This window comes from Telmatherina bonti, assembly GCF_933228915.1.
Source record: "Telmatherina bonti genome assembly, chromosome: 23".
NCBI lineage: Eukaryota > Metazoa > Chordata > Actinopteri > Atheriniformes > Telmatherinidae > Telmatherina > Telmatherina bonti.
In genome coordinates, this window is record NC_136632.1 from 18498534 (window position 1) to 18520009 (window position 21476).

Genomic DNA, 21476 nt, shown 5'->3' on the forward strand with positions numbered 1-21476 from the left:
GTGAGACTTGCTGTCACAATATACTGTAGTTGTACTGTATAGGTGTTGGGAATTTCAGTTGTTATAATATTTTCAGTTCACATTATGATCATCTTTTATTAGTCTTACATTAATGTTCTTCATTAATCCTCATGTACAAGTTAAAAGTTTTCCTCTGTGTGCTGTTTGGATAAGCAGGACATTCCAGTGACGTGCAAGGTCAGAGTGGTCTGACCAAATTTGATAAACATTCGGTTCCTATCAGAATGGTATTTTTAAGAAGAGCACACATACGCATTGTCCTATCAGGACATACGCATTGGACTTTCGAACCAAGCAAACACCCACACACACACACACACTGAATCGTATCAACTTATATGAATGTCACGTGGTATCTTTCAATAAATGGCTTGGAGGTTTTTTTGAAGCCAGGCTTCTGAGATGAGCCGCCTTGCAAGTTGAACAAGATCGTTTCATCTGGCTTCCTCCTTATTTAATGATAATTATGTTAAGATGTTAAGGGTTTAAACTTAACATAGTTTTTCTGCCCAGGAACATAAACTGTGGAGCTACCTGTATTGTTATATGCTTGTATTCTTTTCCGATTTTCCCTCTAAGTTATCATTAAACTGCTGTTATATGCAATGCAATGGGTGCTGCTTGCTTCTTCTGAATACATTCATGTATTCACTGCATAACAAGACCTGATTAGTACTATGTTGAGCTGTGAAAAGCACAAAGTCAGGTATGCAATCTTTGCACTCTATTCTGATGAAGAAGTTCTAACTTGTGTGTATGGATGCCATGACAGAGGAAATTTGCCATCAAATTATCCACCTCATCTAACTCCCCAAAAAGCCTCAGACTACTGACTTATACTGAAGATTTCTGAAACTTAAAAACCCTCTTAGCTGCTCAACTTTTTATCATCTGTAAAAGCAATGCAAGGGATTAGAGTGTATAAGGTTACAGAACCTAAGTATAATCCAGTGATGCAACCCCATCATTCGGGAACATCCCGACAGATACATCGAACCATGTTATCTTTTTGATTGATTACAATCCTCTACTCCTTTGAAATCTGCAGAAGTACAAAGGAGAACAAACCCATCCTGAAAAATACAATTTTACTGCCAAACACTTAAGCCCCAACTCCTTGGTACAGCAGACATTTGACAGAAATGATCACAAGCAAATATTAGACATTTGTCTCTTATAAGTAGGGCATGTTCAATATGTTTTATGTCCATTTCAAATGGCACAGATGGCAACAGCAAATATTGTCCGTCCTGCTTTTGAAGCCAAAGTAAGAGAGCATGACTTTTGACATACAAACGTACATGTAATATATAAAAATCTTGGGTCATCTCAGATGTAAAAAAAAAAAAAAATCTCGGTGGCTGCTACTGAGCAAATAACAGATTGATGAATGGCCATTGGTGATCAGGGCTACATCCTTTGCTAAAACCATCAATATGTCTCATAACTGAATTGTATTTTTAGATTTAAATGAGGATATTTACGCATTCAGAATAGCTGCTTTTAAACTAATGCTGAGATGGTTAAGGTGGGATTTTATGGTACTTGAACATTCAGACACAAAAGCATAATTGTTTCCCTGGCAACACAAATCCTACCTAAATTGCTGTGCAATTATGGACTGTTAAAATACTATTTGTAGTGTAACAGGAAGGATATACAAGACAGGACACATAAATGCATGTTGACTTGACTCTTGTTAACACATTCTCTTATTTGTGTGTTAGGTCTTCCATATTTTCCCAGTTCAGTGGATCACATGTGTCTGGAGCACACTAAAGACCTGATATGCTTTAAAAAAAATAAATGTGTGTGTGTGTGTGTGTGGGGAAGGGGGGGGCGGGGATTCTTTGCAATTCTTTGAGATGCAAAGAATTAGTTTCTTTGCTTCCCAAGTTTCAGATGCAAAGAAACTAATTTAGATAGTTTCTTTGCGATATACCCACTTTATGTTCAAAGACTAACATTGTAAGCAAAAGTCAATATTCAAGTATTTATTTTAATCATAAACAGTCCTGAAGTAAAGCCTTAAAACACATTCCCTTGTTGTTTTTGATGGCATTCGCTCCCCTTGCTAATGTGTTTAAATGCCAAATGATGATGTGGAACATAAATTTGCCACAGAATAAATCTGCCAATTATACGCTTTTCTGAAAAAAATAGCAAAGCGTACAAAAAAAAAAAAAAAAGTGCTTGACCAGCTCAGTAAAAACTCACATTACACCTTTTTCAAACTAATTTGTCTGAATAAATGTTTAGAGTCAGTTTGACTTCTTTTAAACAAAACGTTTTATACGGTTTGTAGGGGTGGGAATTTCTGATAATCCAATAATTCCTTTACATTTCATTTCATTTTCATTAAGGGATGTCACAAGTTAAAATCAATTCTGGATGAAAAGCTGTTTTTTTTTTATAGTTAGCAGGGTTAAGAAGAAAGAAAATGATTGTGTTTGTACATTCCTATTAATGACAAATGAATGTCATATCAATGTTTTTCAGCCATAAATACATACAATCTTAAAGTGTCTCAGACAGTAGAGGCTGGTGTTTCATCACTTGTTTAGTCGGTGCTTTGTGAGGATATGAGACGCTGTGTTTTCCCACCTAAAATGAAGTGACTGGAACAGAACTGCAAAACAGCTAAACAAAGTGAAAAGCAAAGGCCACTCGTTGGCAGCCCAGGGATGTAACACCCTAATGATAAGGCTCACATTCACACCATAGCAGTTTCAAGAAAAGGATCATGGCAATGTGAGAAAAAAAGATTAAATTAAACCATTGTTTAAAAAAAAAAGACATTTTACTCTGGGACTGGTTTGGACATGAAAAAGTCTGTGACAAGAAATAAAAGAACAAGCAAAATCCATCATCTTGGCATTGCAAAAGTATCAAATTTAAAAATCCTAAATTTTCCCAAGTGCTTAACCTTTTGGATGTGAAGTACACGGTAACTGAGGCATGTTGGCGCAGTACGTCGCACAGAGAGCTGCTTCCTTCCACTGAGGTTGAGATCCAGTTTGTTTTTTATCTTGCTCTTATATTAAAAGTGAAATTTTGGCTAAAGTAAGAATGAACAACTACTATCCCTATACCCACCCTTTATGCTGTGTGTTGTTAAAATGCTCAAAGTGGAATGTAACTGGACCTGTGGTGCTGGCGCAAGGCCTGAGGCACCTCCCTGTGTATCTGTAATTCTCGGTTAACACGATAAAACTTAGATCTCCTTTCAGCTCTCCTCTCTCACTTGACACAAAATCAGCCAAAACATTACTAGTCAGAGTATTTCTCTCATGTGGCGCTTTAAAAAAAAAAAAAAAAAACTAGCAAAAAGTAGCAATCAGGCCTCATAATACGACATGTGATCGTCGTCACCGTGTTCCGAAGGATGCGCAAATGTCAAAGCTCTGAGGAGTTTCTCTAGCAGCACTATTTGTGGGAGGAGTCTAAATCTTTTTGTCACCTTGGTCACAGAGGATAGCAGAGAAAATATATTGTTCAGCTGTAGAAAGTCTCGGCTCCCTTGAGATAAAAAGGTGTCACTGAGGAAGACTCACCACAGACTCCAGGTAACTGCAAATTTCCTTCCAAGCAAGAACCAAAAGAGGAATAGGGTCATTGATTACAGTATTCCTCAAATATGACATGTTGTGCCCTTTGGTACAAGTCCAGTGGGTTCAGCTGTGCAAGTTCGGATAACTCTTCATTTTAGAACTAGCCAAATGGTAAAGTTCTTAGCAAATGGCAAGAGACGGCACAAGACCGTGAGAGAATAGCTGAAAGTCTGAGCTCAGCTTCCTCTAGAAAGGCCAGTGTAAATCCTCCAGATCCCCTGATTGACCCATGTTTACGTCTGTCTCCAGCAGGCTCATGATGACCGCCATTGCTGCCTCATCACTGCTGAAGCTGCTCAGTCCTGGGACCACCATGCTCTCCAGGTCCAGCTGGGACGGCTCACCTGGGTGAAACCAAACAAACAAAAGTTATCTTAGATGCAGTCATACATCACTATGATGATCAGTACTCTTTATTTTTCTTTCCATATTTTTATTTAACTTATTGTGCCTTATTATGAAGGATAATCTAACTTTAGTGAGTTTCCACATGAATCCCTACATCTTTTTGGAAAGGAAGGAAGAGTTTCTGCTTGAATTTTCCCTTAACTGAGGTGTCGATTCTAACAGTCCCCACCTAAACATTATCAAACTGTAACCAGAAAGCTTGCCGTGTGAAGTCACTGTGTAATTACCTTCATTATGGCCTCTTCACACAGCATGTGTTAATTATCTTGTAACATTACAAGTGCATTAAAGATAATTGCTGCCAGTGTGACTATTCTCACTGGACACATGTAACTTATTGCCTGTTATGTAATAATACAGGATTCTTCTTTTTCAAATGCAGTTTCAGCTAACAGTAGCCCAAGAGATCAATAAAACCATTAACAACCAAGCAGTATTTGCCCTTACAACAGTGTACTAACTGCTTCTACTGCATCGACAGGAAGCCATCATTTTAAACACCAGGTCTGAATACATGCAGAAAACATTGGTGCTTACAGATTTACTTTTTTACTTCTCTGTGAACAAGCTGCGCTTGTTGACACAAAATGAAGTTCACTTAGATAAAAAGGTGTAAAATACATAGAAATTGTAACGAGATGTACATCTGATTTCTAGTGGTGCTTTACCTGGACTTTAGTTTCTTAATTTGGGTGACTAATTCTGTTCATGTGGAGACGGATTATAAGACAAAAATCAGACTTTTAAAGAATAAAGTTTTAACAAAGGCTTTAAAAAGATTTTTGGATAAATTATGTCCAAATCCATAATTTTTTAGACTGCAGCTAACTGGATCCCCCCTGCCTCATCCTACCTTTTTATCCTACCTGCAAATGCAGCCCAATTATTCCTTCCCACCTTCCTAGAGATGTAGTGGTAAATGCAGCTGGCACTACCTGTGCTTTCAGACGTTGAACCGCTGGCACCTGCTGATGTGCCCGATTCAGACTGGGACTGTGAAGAGCTGCCTCCTGCCTCCTCTCTGCTGGATGCCTGTAGTGAGCCAAAATCCAGTGAAACACCCACATTTTCATGTTTTTCATTCTTACACAGACTAAGTTACTAAGGGTGGACAGTAATTCTTATTACCCTGAGTACGTCAGTCACACTCCTGGTGGTCTGTGGAAATTTCTCTTGGACAGGGTCAAATGGACTTGAAGCTCCGCTTGAAGGGGACGAGTTTGCTCTTTTAAAAAAATGGGAGATAAATAAATATATTTTCTGCACCTATGTCTCCATACTTTTTATTCAACCCCTTAAGATGCATCATTCCCAAAGTTTTTTTTTTTTTTAAAAGTTTACTTTTCTGTAAATAAAAATATCTTTACATGATCCCATGGGTTGTACCTGTAGGAGTCGAAAAGCTCATTTGCTATTTGAGTTCCTATGCTGCCTGCGTAGATCATTGTCCCTCTACCACACGAGAGGCCAGGAATTTCTGGTATCAGTTTAATGTCTTCTGCTGAAGCAGAAAGAAAACAAGATAAACACACAATGACACAAATGCTATCGTGACTGTACAAGGCAGGATGCATGTCTTACTCTGAAGTGCTTTGGAGTTGCCCGTTTCCTCATCTCCTTTTGTGTTGCCAGGCCCCCTGTTGGTACAAAAGAGTATTCCTGCTTAATCCAGTTCACTGTATTAATTTCAAAGCTGCATTTGGGCTAAATTCTGTAGTAATCAACAAGAAAATAAAGGGTGTTGGATTCTTAGATGAGATTGTAATAATCAGAATTACTTTTATAGTTGTAAAAAGTGAGGGGATGAGCATGGTGCATCTCCTTCCTCTTGTTATGCTACTGGATCTAAGGAGTTGTGAGACAAACGTTCATAATTTAATCCATACTTACGAGATAACCCTGTTTAAAGACACGATAAACTCAACTTCTTTGGTCCACGGATTTGTGAAACTAAACCACTGACTTTGGAGCGAAACATAGGAGCCATATTTTGTTTTAAACCTGTAGCGCTGCGTTTCAATCTTTTCTTTACTGCGAAGAACTGTGAAGAGATTGAACACAGAGACTGTTACAAGCACAGGAGGAGAACATTTCGCATTTTTATTTTAAGAGCAGTATTAGAAGTTATTTAAGCTTCCACAGACTGTATGAAGCATTTAATTGGTGCAGGATTTGCATCTTCTAGGACTTATTGTTTTAGGAATACAGTTGTTTCAGGTGAGATTTAATGTTTTAATCCTTTTAATATAAGATGAAGTTTGCCCGCGATGTTGGCTTTTCTCCATCACCTTGCCTGTGTTTCCCTGCGAGGTGTTGCAGGTCGTCCTGGTGGAAGTATTCATAGCAGGATGTGCCCAGAACTTCCTGTGGCAAATAACCAATGACTGTTGTAGCTCTGGGAAAAAAAAAGAGGGTAAATACAGTTTAGTTATCCTCGCTTTGCTTGTCTCTCACCGCCTCTGAGGATCGTGCCCAACAACAACAGCATCAACGAGCCTCTCATGTACCATCCATCAGCCACACATGAGAGAATTTGACCGACTGATTTAAAACATAGTACGTAGTGTGTAATTACTTCCCCAAAACATAGTAGAGATTTTCATGTGATCCCATCAAGATGCACAGCTTCTTCTGGGAAATAATGGCAAAGAGACAAAGGATTATCTCCACTGAAAGTTGAAAAGGCAAAACTCATGCTGTTACTCTGAGTGGCCTCTTCAGCACAGCACCCTCTCTGCCAATCCTTTCTCTGCCGAACCGTGTCATTAGAATAAATCTCTGACCAGCAAAGAAAAGATAAAATGCACAGGTGGACATGAATAAAAAACTGGAAACTCACTGTTGATCCACAAAAGTGAACTTGCCGTCGATTGCACAGCGTGTAACGAACTCAGCAGCTTGGACATTGATGTCTTTGGAGGACTGGTGGGAAACATGGGGGAGGAGACGGCACACCATCACCAGGCAGTTTAGGCTTAAGGTTTCCTTTTCGGTGGCATCACCCTCTGTTTCTAGCTGGCTGCTTGGCCAACTCCGCATGTATCCAGTGCAGTGGAGGGTACAGTATTTGTAAGTATCTGTGGGGAGAAAAGAAAAACATTCTCCTCAAAATTTCTATTCTATTTCTGCTTTCACCTTGATTGCATCACTTGTGCTTGCCTTCCTCCACTGGCTTCCTGCAAAATTTCATAATTATTTTCAAATCTCAGCTTCAAATCTTAAATTATATTCCCTCGCAAAAGATATCTATTAACCTGCTGTGTCCATTTCTTTCCAGTAAGATCTGCAAAAACTACCGCAGTAACTATCCATAATAAACATTTTGCTTGAAATGGAGCATTATTTATTTGGTGCGATTGTAATAGGATACATGAAAGAATGAAATACTTTTACTTTTCAGTCTCTCATCGTGCTCAGAAATCTGAATTTTTAATACAGTTTATAGCATATATATACAAATTAGTCACTGCTTGTTAATGTATGGGCTGAAAGAGTAGCATTTTAGACAGTGTTTTAGACTTTAGTGTCAGGCTAAAAACAGAAAAAAAGGTAAATAAGAATAACTTTATTAAAAATTAAAAGCTTGCATAAAGTAGAAGAATAGCAAAAGTAGCAAACCAAGAGAGTATGATGATTTTTTTTCTACTAACTGAACAAATGAGTAATGATTAAATGGATGAACCCTGATAAGAACAGAGAGAGATTCTAAGAATTGTCCACTGTTTTAACATTTTCGACAATGCTTCCATAATACTTTGGACTTTTTTTTCATCTCTTATGACAGCAGTGGTGTCAAAGTTTTTAAGCTTGTGTCCGTTTAAAGAGAAACACAGAAGGTGTTACATGTGCTTATTCCCAAAGATAACAAGAATCCAATTTAGTGGCATTGCAGTAAAGATGTCACTTTAACAAGTGGCAGAAACACTTGTGTTTGTCTGTCAGCCTGGTTTCTTTTCAATGATCATTAAAAGCAGAAAAGTTGATAGCATAGTGGAGAATTTCACAAACTAGTAAAATTATTCATCCTCTCAGTGGGAAGAAAATTGGAACTGATGGATCGCCGATGTTTCAGAGCATTAATCATATCTTGCCACTGGGTGGCGTCAAACTTCATGTTTCTCCTTCTGCAAGCAGCTTTACAGTTTGGACTGTCTTCATATATTGTAGTTACACAATGTGAAAACAGTGACCTACTTCCTCTGCAGGACATCATGTTTAACATTGGGACACCCTCTTTGGGATAAATAAAATCAGACATCCAGTTCTTCCCAAGAAGTCATTAAATGTGTACCGCATTGAAAAAAAATCAGAAATTTAAGTTTTCAGATCAGTCAGTTCTAACTTGTTTGTGGCCTTTAGCATGTTCTACAAAAATGTAAGCAATTCTTGGTGCAATACTTAATTTGTTGGTTTGAAAGTGCTTCTGACTGTAAACTTGTGTAATTTGAGTTATATCTTTTTTTGTTTTGTTTTGTTTTTGTAAAGTGTGTGATCACTTACAATTGATGATATATGGAAGGAAGGAAACACAGATTACAAGCCACATACTAAACCAGCTCACCACCAGGTCTTTAGGTAAAACATGACTTTGTCAACAACATGTAAAAAATCCAGACCATAAAATCCTAAGTCTCCTAAATAATGACCTCATTGCTATTGATATCTTATTTCTCTTTTGGCACCCGTCTTCATCTGTTTGAACCAAAGTAAGCACTTATCACAGCTGTTTACTCAAAGCTGAAAGCACCCTGTCTTTTCAAGCCTCTTTCAAGCTGAATCACAAGAAGTGCTCTCAAAAGAGTGAGGAAACATAATGGTCTATAACAGCACAGCAGGGAACTGTGGACTTGCTAAGGTCACCGAGTTTCTTTGCATCCTTCCCTGTGAGTTATAGTTATCCAGACTGTCTCTGAGGTATATTTTCTCAAGTTTATTTTGAAGACAAAAGCAACTTTCTTTATTTTAATACCAGTTTTGTCCCAATTAGACTTCAAGAAAATAGAAATGTTGCTGGTGGATAAAGTATTGTGTGATCATTATGTGATTTATAACACTTTTTCTGGCAAGTTTTTTTGTGTAGAAAATTTAATTTAAAAAAAAAAAAAACCATCTGGTTCTTATTAGGGCCTAAAATTAGAGAAATACAACCTCATATAAACAACAATGCGTGACTTAACACACTATTATTTCACAAAAAGGAATAGTAAACAGCAATAAATGCTTAAACGTGATAAAGCAAAGTACAATCCCTTATTAAAATTTGTAGAACCTGAAGTTACCATTATATAATGAAGCTAATGGTCAGTTCAATGACTGCAAGGTACAAATTTTCAATGGTGAACATGTAGTCTTGAATATTTCCAATAACACCTCACACTTCAGCTTGTGCCTTTTCTATCACTATGCAGTGTTATGTTGGTACTAAATATATTTGTTGTTTATTATATTACTTAATTATGTGACTGAATACATATAATCAATTTTAAAAAATAAATAAATAAATAAATATTTCAAATAATCTTTTTCGCTATCCAATGACAACTTTGAATTACTTGTAAATGGTCTTCACAAACTAATAGACCAAGTAAGCCTGTAATCCCTCCATATAATCTAAGAAACTTGAAAAGTACTATATGATATTTTTGTTACGCTGTCAAATGTGAAACCTTCAGAATTCAGAGAGGGTGTACTTTCTTATTCACATGGCTGCACTTCAACCTGCACATTCTGGATGTTTTTTCAATTAATGTTAAGGTGTTTTACAAGTATCTACTTAATTTTACCCAACAGATACCTCTGCATGAAGTAGCAGAATGTGATCGGTGCATTTGGTGGCCATATAGACAGAACACTTGCATTAGCTGATGAGCATCCGCTGTTTTAGTCATTCTTTACAATCACACTCTTGCTTCCAGGCAGACAACACTGTTACTCTAAGAAACATTTCATCCACAGATGGACCAGTTTGGCTGTGTACTTGCCTTTCTTTTTACAAGTGCTGGGCAATGAGGGCTTGTCTTCATGTTTCCCTGCAACCCGACTGTGCTTCATACGACAGAGGAAGGATCGCCGAGTTCCAGTGGTTAAGTGGGACGTTCTTACGAGGGGCTCCACCTGGACCTGAACCCCGGCTGCAGACAAAAAATGGCACTTGTGACTATGACTCATTTTTTCATATTTAATTCTTTTACATATATCAAACAGAGTTATTTAACCACATTTCATGGTTATCAGTTACTTCCCAAAAAGGTTTCATTGTCTTTTTTTCTTACTTGATGCATCAATGAGGCGCTGACGAGGGAGCATCTCTGAAAATGACAGCTGTTCCTTCACCTTGTTGATGTCTTTAGGGTGGATGAAGTCAAACAAGCTCTGCCCAGTCAGCTCCAGCTGTAAATATCAGCAGACTTCTATTAAACCTATTTTTAAAATGTATTTATTGCTCCAATGTAAACATGTATTTGTTCATTATCTACTAAACTGACACTATTTTATGTCAGCTAAAGCATGTTCCTGTTACAGTCAGAATATTTATTGGCTAAAAATCACCACTTACTGCTTTAATATGAGGAATAATTTATATTTTATAGCTCTTCAATGTTGGAACACTGTGACAGCATAATAAACTCTGACCATATTTAAAACTAACATTTTACTTATAGTAATTAATTATGTCCATTTAAAATAATAAGGAAGATTCTACTTATTAAAGATCGATTTTTATTGAAAATGATCAAATAAGTAAGCTTTACATATAGTAACGCAAGTAGACTATGACAGGACAGTGCCTAAAACCGACTGATGAATCCCATCAGGGTTAAATGGAAAGAAAACATGGAGCGCACGCTGTCCCATTGAACCGTTATGTGTCATAAGCTTTCCTCTGTGCATGCTCTTGTACTTCTCAGCTTAGTTTTATCTTTTGTTTCTAAGTTATATTTTTGTGCATATAATTGTCTTTCCTGCCGTTTTTGCTCTATTTTGTATTTTTTTTAACATGTTTTTGTTTTGTTTTATTCATTGCTGTGATTGGTATCATAATTCTACCATTGAGAGCAGATCGGAGAAACTTTTTATGGTGCTCTAAGTAAAAAATGTAGAATAAATAATTAAACTTAGTTATGCATCTTTATTTACATCTTTTTACATCATTTACATCTCCTCTGACCTCCTAAAAGGTCATAGTGAGCAGTGCTTGCTGCACACAGTCAGCTTTTCAGCCCTTTCTTAGCATTATGCTGATGTTTCATGTGATACAGGGCAGGACACAAACTAACTGAAAGTACTTGGAAATAAAAATAAAGGCCACGTTTCTTGACAAACACAATCTCAATCACTGCAAACTGTTTGAGTTTTTTAAAGCAGGATAGCACAGGAATCATTCATTATGTCAAAAAAGACTGCAGAATGTGCTTTTTGGAGTGCCTATACTTTTCTGTATATTTAATCCGCCTGCAGAAAGGCACAAAGAAGCCGACAGAAACAATGAGCTAAGCTTATCAAGAGTTTTTATTGTGTTGTTTAACCCAGTAAAGGTTAAGAAACTTCAAATTTGTTTTGTTTTTGTTTTGTTTTGTTTTTTTAATTGATTCATCTACTTTAAAATTTTGCCTTATTCTGTGGCTTCTTTGATTGAATTCACTTGCACTCATTACAGAGGGACACATGTAAGCAGTTACACTTATGTTAAGTCTAATGTAGCTTGGCCAGATTAAACCAGCTTGATGAATTGCAAATTTTGCTTTCATAATGTGTCAATGGAAGATCAACCCACCGGGCTGAAGTTGAGGATCTTGGAGACGGACTCTGAGATGAACAGAATTTTCGCCCGCTCACAACTTACAACTAACAGGAAACCATCTACAGCCTGTGAGACACAAAAACAGGCAAATTAATACTCAAAAGCAATTCTTCATTAAATTAGTTAAACAGTCTGGTAAGGATTTTGAAGTTACTCGAATCAGAAGGTGACGAAGGTCATCATGAGGCAAGATAGAAGGCTTGGAGGTGTTGTCATTAAAGGCGCTGCTTGTACCAGCTGAAAACACAGGTTGACAGGTATTAGATGAACCAAAATCCTCATTTCTGATGTTTGACATTCTCATACAGGAAAAGAGCTACCTTTGAGGGTTTTAAGGTGTTGTACAGCTTTCCGTAGCACAGTGAGTTTATCAAGTTTCCGAGCCATTAGCTGGCAGGAAGGGATCATGGCAGCCAGCTCATCAATGAGAGTGTTCATTTTGTCCCTCCGCCGCTTTTCAATCTGTCGATGAGGCTCTCTGTTGGGATATTCATCTCTTAGATATAGACTATACCACAAAACTAGAAAGAACTCCATATTTAAACTTAAAATGGTTATCTTTTTTTTTTTTTTTTAGGGGAAACTAATGCATTGTGGAAACTATCACTGCTGTCAAATACTACATTTTGGGTGAATCAGATACAAAGGCTTTGGACAATAGTTGGCAGAATAATTGATAGAACAGTTTGAATCACCTGAAGCATTTCATCTTGACTTGCTGATCCTCCCCCTCAGATCTGCAAATAAAAAAGTAGAGAATGAATTTGCTGCCAGATTTTCCATTATGACAATAAGGAGGCAAGGCGTCATTGTACCTGCTGAAGTCATCGTCCATTTGCAGGTCGAGGCTTTGGCTGTTTGACAAAATTAAGTGTGTAAGTTTATCCGAGGTAACAATGACATGTGCACTGTAAGGTGTCACATTTTTAAAAACATGCAAGTAAAATGCCAGCAATTGTATTTTCCCAAACAACAAAACACGTTTTTATTACTGCACATGGACGTCTGACCTGTCCTCTACATCTCCTTTTCGTTTCCTTGGAAGCTCGACAGCTGGCATTGAGCATCCTGCTTGGCTTGGCCCCTCCTCTGACACAGCATGATCTGATACATGAAAACAACCATCGCATGGATAAGAAAGACTGAACTACTTGAACATCCTGATGGAGTGGGTTTTCAGCATGTTTATGACAGAATGCATAAATGAGACAATAAATAGAAGAATTAATATGTCATGGAGGACAGTGAGGCAGAATGCAGAACCAAGACATTTTTAATCCCAAAATTGACAAACAAAACTGGTGACTACAGACATATTAACACAATGAACCAGCAGTGGGAACAGAAACCAAGGGGAATAAATACAAGGAAACAAAACAAGGCACAAGTGTAATGAATCAACTAACTGAATCCAGGTGAACTTAATGAACGAGAAAATAAAACAGAAAAACAGGAACTAAAAAGACAAAAAAAAAGTCCAAACCATGACAGAACAAGGTAGACTACTAACTCCCACCATGGTATGCAGAAGTAGTATGTCTCTTTCCTTTAGGGCATTAAATAGTACCAGTGGTCATTTAACTCCTAAACTGGGTGGTGTTGATTATTAGGGCAAAGAGTTAAATCCAGGAAGAACTGTATGTAAAATAATTTTTGTACCAATTGGCCCAAGCCCCGAGTTTTGCAGGGATGAGATTACGATTTAATATTTGGACATACATTAACATGCTCTCTGAGCTGGGGGTTTGCAACATGCATGTTGTAGCATTTTGCTGCCACTTGAGGGAAATGTCATAAACATCTGTGCTGTTGATCACTTATAGTTACATTAGTGCTGTCTTTGGTTCTTTAATATTGCTCATCTGTAAAAAAAAAAAAAAGAAAAAAAAAACGGGTCTAAGTGGAGAACGTCTTGTTTTGAGGTGCAGTGAAAGTAAGTGTTTAATGATGAAAATTGTCCAGTGAAGTTGTTTGTGATTTTAAATTGTACTTCTGTTTTATTTGTTGTTGTTTTTTTTTAACACTTTGATATGAAATTGGTTGATGTCAGACTTGGCACAAGTTAACTTAAGAAAACTTCATCAAAGTGTAGCATCAGATGCCAATTTTGGATATTTTTTTTTATTCAGACTTTGAGTCTGTCCGTTTGATTGAAAAATTGACTACAAAGCCTGCAAAAGACAAAAACAGAAACCTCTTTATGGTTTGAAGTAGTCTTTATGTTTTAGGGCTAAAGCTTAGTGGTAATATAGCCTTCTAAAAGGCCCTTTATGCCCCTGCTGGGTGATCTGAGACCATTAACAAATAAAAGCGCACCTCATCCTGTGACAGAGAGATATGAGCCAGGCCAACATAGGAAATTGGGACTGGGCCTTGCCTGCCAGAGGATTTTGAATTCAAAAGAAGTAAAATGACAAGCTTCTGGTTCCCATATAACACTAGGGCATAAGTATGGTCACAGAAACATAAGTAGGGGTTGGTTTAGTTTTGGTTGAACATTTACAGGAGCATTAAAGGAATAAAAAGTATAATTTACAACAGGTTAACAGGTTTGTTTTCTTACCTTTTGATCTACTGTTTTTCTAATACTGGGCTATTGTTGTAATTTGCTATATTTGCTGACTATCTGCAAAACAAATACCACTGAGAAGCAGAGTGAATATAACAATGTTGAAATGGTTTGACTTTGCAATAGTTGGGCTACCTAAAGGAGCAAACTGGCAGCCATAGATATGGTGGAAATCAGATCAAATGGGCAAGTTTAAGGATCTGTACAGCTTTGAAAAGGCCCACTTTGTTAGGGCTGTACAACTAGGTCAGAGGGTCAGAGATACCTGTAACATAGAGATATGGAAGAAAACTATCTTTTCTACTGAATAAGGTATCTGGATAGTCAGGTGCATGTGCATTAACCTCCAAGAAGTGATAGCAGCAGGACACAAAGGTGCATTGTTGAAGGAAGGGAAGTGGTCTGGCTAATGATCTACTGGGTAAACTGTGTGAAATGTTATTCATTTGGATGTTTTTCCATTTCATTGTCAAACCAAACTAAATATTGACAAAGACCTTGTAAGGCAGAAAGCTCTGCAGAAATCATTCAGAGGTGGTTAAAGAGCATCACAAGGAGTTTAAAGCATGGACTTAACCTCCAAATTCCTCACATCGCCATGATGAGCCATGATGGTACTTTACTTCACAACGAAGATCCCCCCCCCCCCCCTACTTGAGCAGGTACACCAGATTTGATGTGAATTTCAAAGTTGCAGTCTCAGTTCAGAGCGAAAACATTAAAAGGTGAAAAGAAAACACAGAGAAAAAGACTGAGTAGTGAATCCCAGGATTTATTGGGCTGGAATTTCTCTGACATATTAACCAGCTCGCCACCATTTAATGCAATATATGAACAACCTGGACCATTAAATCCACAACACGCAATGAGAAAGAGGAATCAGACAATGGAAATTTTTACTTTATGATAACAAAACTGCCCATTAAGTTTTGCTTCATCAGTCTGGCTGTCAGTTTGCTGTTTGTGCTGGTGTGACTTTCTAAGTGGTTTACTGTGCCTCAAAGGTTACAAGTCTCAACGAAGGAAGCCCTGAAGAGAGGTAGCATTTATTCAAGTGGGCCAGTCTGTGCCCTAAAACTGGCTGCTCTGAAAAAAATGCATTAACAGTGGGGAAGGAAGATGCATTTTCTAGTTTTTATGTTATTTTTAACCAAGTATGTCATATACAGTATATTCCATTAAGACTTCAGAAACTGTGTCAACTTGGGAAAACATATGTAAAATATAATATAATATAATTTTATAGCCAGAAAGAATGTCATTTTATAGTCTAAGAAAAAAGAAAAAACTTTTTTGTAAATTTAACAGACTGCAACTTATTTTGTTTTTGGTACATTTTTCTTTTTCTATTTTTTAATACAAATTTTACACATTTTTTTAAGTTTCATAAAGTTGTTCTTTTGTTTCTCAAACAGTTAGAAACACTCATGAATTACAGTAGTGAGCAGAAATGATCATTATAACCCAGTCTGAAATATTTAGTTATGGAAAGAAAATAAGACAACATAACTGCCTTTTGCCCTCTTTTCATTTTCCAATTTCTCAACAAGAATTTCTACCTCATACACATGTTCTACACACATACACAAACTAAAACTTGACATGCCTTAACTCAGTCTTTTTCTGTTGTCATCTGTTTCTGGGCAAGCTCTCAATTCACCTACGTAAAGCTGCCATTAAACGGCGCCAAATCTCCAACTGTGCTTGCGGTTTGGGAGTTTAAAAGGCACGTGAGAGTAAATGGGGTATGTGCTGTCATCTTCCCTAATGCTTATATAATGCTGCAGCATTGACCTACTTCCTTCTTAGAACTGCATACTTCAAATTGTGACAACCATTTGGAGGGAAAAAACCTGCCCACGAAGAAAGCTTTTCAACATGACTGTCAGTCAGAAATAACCCACATTCTCCTGCTTTCCTCTCCTGAGGAAGAAAAAGAAGTAAAGGAGATCATACCTAAACTTGATGATTAAGCCATATTTTCATCATTTTATCTCATTTTCATAATATTATCTGGGATACTAAAAAAATGCAGTATGTTCTGAGCTTTATAATTATGTGCAATCCTTTTCCTGAAGTTCTGCTTAATGGCAAGTCGTGATTAAAACTTTACAGGACATAAACTCAAAGTGAATGTGACGGAGAGGTTACAGAGATACTTCTGCAAGTAAACTAAACAAGAAGAATTCAGGCAGCAGAGGAGTGAATTTTAATGATTTTTATATATAATTCTCTTTAATTACTCCAGTTAAGTTTAGTGGGTCATCACGAGGGCAAATTCCATCCACCACAGCTCTCCACTGCCTTTACTCCACAACACGCTGCCTCCCACGTTTTCCTGTTTGTTATTTTGGAAATATTTCCCTGGGCACCTGTGTGACCTCTGCCAGTTCACTGGCATGACATCAAAGTGACGTTTCCTGCTTTGAGCGGTGCCGAGCACACTTTAGCTGGTCAACAGTCTCTCATACCCAAGCCAAACAAATACCGGTGGTGACAAGAGCACCAAGGAGAGGCCGAACCTGGAGGGCAGCATGTGACACAGCATATGAAAAACAGGAGCTCAGACAACCACCCATGCTGGCAATGTACAGGAGTGTAACAGACATGGCATGAGGGAGAGAATGCACAATCTGACCTACAAATAATTATTTAACCTTTATGTGTTCATTTCATTCCACTTGAATGGCTTCAAGATATTTAATAGTGAACAAAAAATGACCTGATTTAGATTTAGATGCCATGCAACCATGAAAAATTAAAATAACACTTCTAATTACAATGTCATTAACTGATACAATACGATACAATACGAAACAGTGTAAGGTCCCAAAACAAAATCCGTAAATGGATCCAAATTTGTCTACACTGGAAGTTCGTAAGACATAGTAGTTATTTTTCCCACTTTTATTTAGGCCAAGGTAACTGAAGTCCAAACAAAAAGTCGACTCAGGGAATTTAAAATGGAAAGAAACCATACTATTCCCTTTAACCAGAAGTATTCAGTTCTGGCCATCTGCAAGTTACCACAGTAAAACAAAACTATGCAATGTAAACGAACTGCAGTAGTTGTTATTGTGCCAGGCAATTTAGCACAGAGCTAAGTTACAGCAAATAGCACACCTTACAAACTAAGGACATTGAAACAGGCATTCACCAGTTAGATCTAGACTGTGATTTCCATATTACTTGATTAGAACACGACTTTATATTTTAATGTGTAATAAAGGAACAATTAAGAGTAAATGTGAAGCACATCCTCTTCACAACACTGAAATTAAAAGGCAAAGTGTCTTCAGTCAGAGGCAGGAAATAATTTTTCTGAAAAAAGCTTTTTGTAAAAACTGTTTTTCTCTGTTTTTTATATATATATATATATATATATATATATATATATATATATATATATATATATATATATATATATATATATATATGTATATATACATATATATATACATATATATATGTATATATACATATATATATATATATACATATATATATACATATATATATATACATATATATATACATATATATATATACATATATATATATATGTATATATACATATACATATATATATACATATATATATACATATACATATATATATACACATATATATACACATATATATATATGTATATATACATATACATATATATATACATATATATATACATATACATATATATATACATATATATATACATATATATATACATATACATATATATATACATATATATATACATATATATATATATATATATATATATATATATATATATATATATATATATATATATATATATATATATATATATATATATATATATATATATATTCAAACTAAAAAAAATGTACAAGAACAGGATTCAGTTCAATAACCGTTACTTGCTTAATCCTAACATGGTTACAGTTTTGTATGAGGATTTTGAAATAGCTTGAATGTTTGCAAACATGAACTAAGACAGTCATTCCAGAGGCAAGGTGCTTTTAACGTTAGCATCTGTTTGCAAAATATGAATATTTACTTCTTTTTTTTATCTTTGGAACAGCTTGTGCTCTGAATTTTTAGACACTGTAGCAGTTCTGGGACACAGTCTCATTGTTCCAGACCTCTTTGTCTCACTGCTTGCTCCTAGCGATGTAGCCACTAGTGATGGAGTTTTGGATGGATGTGGAGAAGTCAAGCGTGAAATCCTACAGTTACAGTATGTTCTATGTTATTTCCAGATGAATAAGTACAAGTACCACAATACCTTATGTTAGAGAGCAAAAGCCTTGATGATAAACATATTCTGAAAAAGTTGTCACAGTGCAAATTGTCACAAAGACCATGCTATTTAAACAGTATTAACAACAGGCCAAGCACGAAGGACAGGGATATATATGTCTCTAGGTAGTAGTAGAGTTTATACAATATATATTGGTTTACTTACAGTGAAAGATTACTAAAAGTATAAGGATTTTATCTGTAAATATAGTATATTTAGATACAGTTTACAATTAACTAAAGGTCAAACATTTTACTCTAAATCAGTCTTGATAAAGTTAAATCAGATTTTTTTTTTTTCCAAATAATGAGACCTTCTTTTCTATTTGCTGGCTTTAGCTGGATAGAAATATTTCATTTTTACATGACATAAAATAGATATAAAATAGTTTCAAAATAGCATACTTTTTCCATAATAATTTCCTCCTGGGACATAACAGAGTAACCAGATTTAATTACATTTAAATGTATTTATATTAAGAGGAAGTAAATTAATTAATAGATAAACAAACTATTTTTAAAAGGCTTGCAATTAAAAAAAGACACGGTACTGAAAGTTAAAGCCATTGAAACTAATCGCTGTACAGTAGAAAAGTTGTATTTTAGTGGTTTATTGATTTAGAAGACATTTTATATGGCTGAATAACCTTTATTTAACAAAAACGGTGAAGACTACGTGCTTAAAACTTTTTCTGTGTCTTCCAAAAACACTTTTGATGGGTTTCAGTAATAAAGTGCTTTCCGGTAATTCCCTTAGCTCATTATTTCAGACAAAATCACATGAACTGAACGTGGCTGGGGAGGCTTGGCAGGGAGCGACTACCTCCCTCTGCTGCACAGCGACGGCAGCGCTGCTCTACTGATCTACTGACCCACTTTTGAGCTGAACGCTCGACGAAACTCGTGTTCCCACGTGACTCACTAAGCTCCTCGAGGACGGTTTGTGTACGGTTAGTCAAATATACCAAAAATGCTTTAGAAAAATAAGATAGTCGTACCCTAACTAAGTAATGTCGTGGCTAATGTTAGAAAAAACAGTAATATTATAACATCGGCAGAAACACGTTGTCATAGTTACAGTGACGCGTTTGCGTGAAGTTTTTTTTTTTTTTTTTGAGTGTTGGGAGTCCCCCCCCACCCATCCACCGGACACGAGCACGTCGCACGGAGTGATGGATTGACAGACCGGCGCCGTTGGTCGCGCGCGTGACAACAATTCACAGGCAACCGGCATTTCCCCCCTTTTTTTCTTCCTTTCTTTTAATAATTAAATAGTAAACTGGGTCACAACTTTAAACATAAAGCTTGAGTGGAGACACTTCTGTCATGAGTATAAACTGTCGATAATGTTGTCAACTTACGGCTTAAATACAACAAAATAACTACAAAAACTTACTAAAACATGAAGCATACTAGCACTACAGTTACTTTGAACGACTAAAGCGTGTCAATTAAATGAATAAAAATTGGCAAATAATGTCTGAAAATGGAGCCAACCTACTCTTTCAAAATTGAGTGACAAAGAAGTAGGCTACAAATATTTAGGAGGCAGTAATTGACTATAAAAGTAGCTGGACTTTAAACATATATCGTATCCCCAAGGCCCCTACCTGCCAGTTTGTCTCCGGTCCCGTCAGAGCTCCCAGCTGACATGCCTACAGACTGGAGCCGGCTTGCCCGGTGGATATGCCGCAGCGCAGCCACCAGCTGTAGGAGCAATGCATAGGAGAGGGGGAAAGGAGGGAGCTCCGTAGAGCCGAGCTGTTGTATAATTGACTTCATTTTTTCCCTCGCCCTCCTCCTAGTAGCTATGTTTTTTTTTTTCGTTTTTTTTAGGCGGAGGGTGGTGTGCGAGATAGGAGGTGGCGACAGAAACGTGAGAGATGAGTGAGCACGGAACACCCGCGTCCTTTAGGAAAGAAGGATATGAAAGAAGGGACCTTATGTCTCCTCCTTCATCGGCTTTTTGATTCATTCATTCTCGCTTTCACTTGAGGAACAGCTTGTATTCCTACATCCTACAACCTTTGTGCATTTATTTTAGAGTCACTATCGCTTTAATAACAATTCTGACATTAAATAAAACACAAATAAATAACCTAATAGCTTCGGTCTGCACACATGAAGACGATTGATTATGACATTTGTAGTTGTGGGCTTAATCTTTATTTCATTTTATTTTATTGTGCAGGCCACTTTAAATTAGTGAACTAAACAAAATACCGTGATTTCCATTTCCAGTTACAGATAGATGTTAAAGTGTGTGGTCCTCTCCTTTTGCCACAAGTGGACGGTCAGACAGGGAACCTGCATGATCTCATGTCCGCTCTATAGGCTATAAAAATATCCAGATTTGACAGGGCTGTGGAAAGATTGTTACCCCGGTTTCAAACTCGTTTTGGTGACCTGAATAAGAGCCCCGGGCGCGTCACTGATATGACTGTGCTGCAAGCCCCTCTAACTGTCTTTCAGTCAGCAAGGTGACAAGAAAGATGTCTCACTCTGTGTATTTTGTGGTCCTTTTGTGAGTATAGTGTAGGACGAGTGAAAAAATTCATTCATTAATTGATAAAAGGGTGATTGGAACAGGAGAGTCATAAGAAGTGAGTTCAACTCGGATAATAAAAAACATTTAAAGTTCATTTTTAACTCCCACTGCTAAAATGCGAATGAAATTAACAGAGGGTTCCTGAAATTAACCAATACCGAAGTTTTTGTGTATTTAAATCTAATGTATTGTTAAAAAATTATTATTACTGTTTTTCACATCAGAAATCTTCT

The 21476-nt window shown here is 36.7% G+C and overlaps 1 protein-coding gene across 2 annotated transcripts; it reads right to left on the minus strand.

Annotated features, from left to right (window-relative positions):
• Positions 1–859: 859 nt before the first annotated feature.
• Positions 860–20478, minus strand: LOC306773112 (basic helix-loop-helix ARNT-like protein 2). 2 transcript variants are annotated; one of them, XM_079262842.1, is made up of 17 exons: positions 20306–20478; positions 12852–12945; positions 12657–12695; positions 12537–12578; positions 12162–12319; positions 11996–12078; positions 11815–11907; positions 10313–10430; positions 10022–10171; positions 6880–7117; positions 6329–6435; positions 5931–6081; positions 5622–5677; positions 5427–5538; positions 5169–5265; positions 4976–5072; positions 860–3976 (listed from the first exon to the last, which is right to left on the minus strand). In XM_079262842.1, exons 1-17 carry the CDS (start codon positions 20475–20477, stop codon positions 3819–3821), a joined length of 1965 nt encoding a protein of 654 aa, XP_079118968.1. In that variant the 5' UTR covers position 20478; the 3' UTR covers positions 860–3818. The 2 variants fall into 2 exon arrangements, with proteins under 2 accessions (XP_079118968.1, XP_079118967.1); XM_079262841.1 differs by having other exon boundaries at positions 5427–5541.
• Between the last annotated feature and the right edge of the window lie 998 nt (positions 20479–21476).

Coding starts and splice junctions, on each gene's coding strand:
- LOC306773112 (XM_079262841.1), bottom strand. CDS start 20,477: ATGAAGTCAATTATACAACAGCTCGGCTCTACGGAGCTCCCTCCTTTC. Junction 12,946..20,305: donor GACCGGAGACAAACTGGCAG/GTAGGGGCCTTG, acceptor TTCATGTATCAG/ATCATGCTGTGTCAGAGGAG. Junction 5,073..5,168: donor GTGTGACTGACGTACTCAGG/GTAATAAGAATT, acceptor GGCTCACTACAG/GCATCCAGCAGAGAGGAGGC.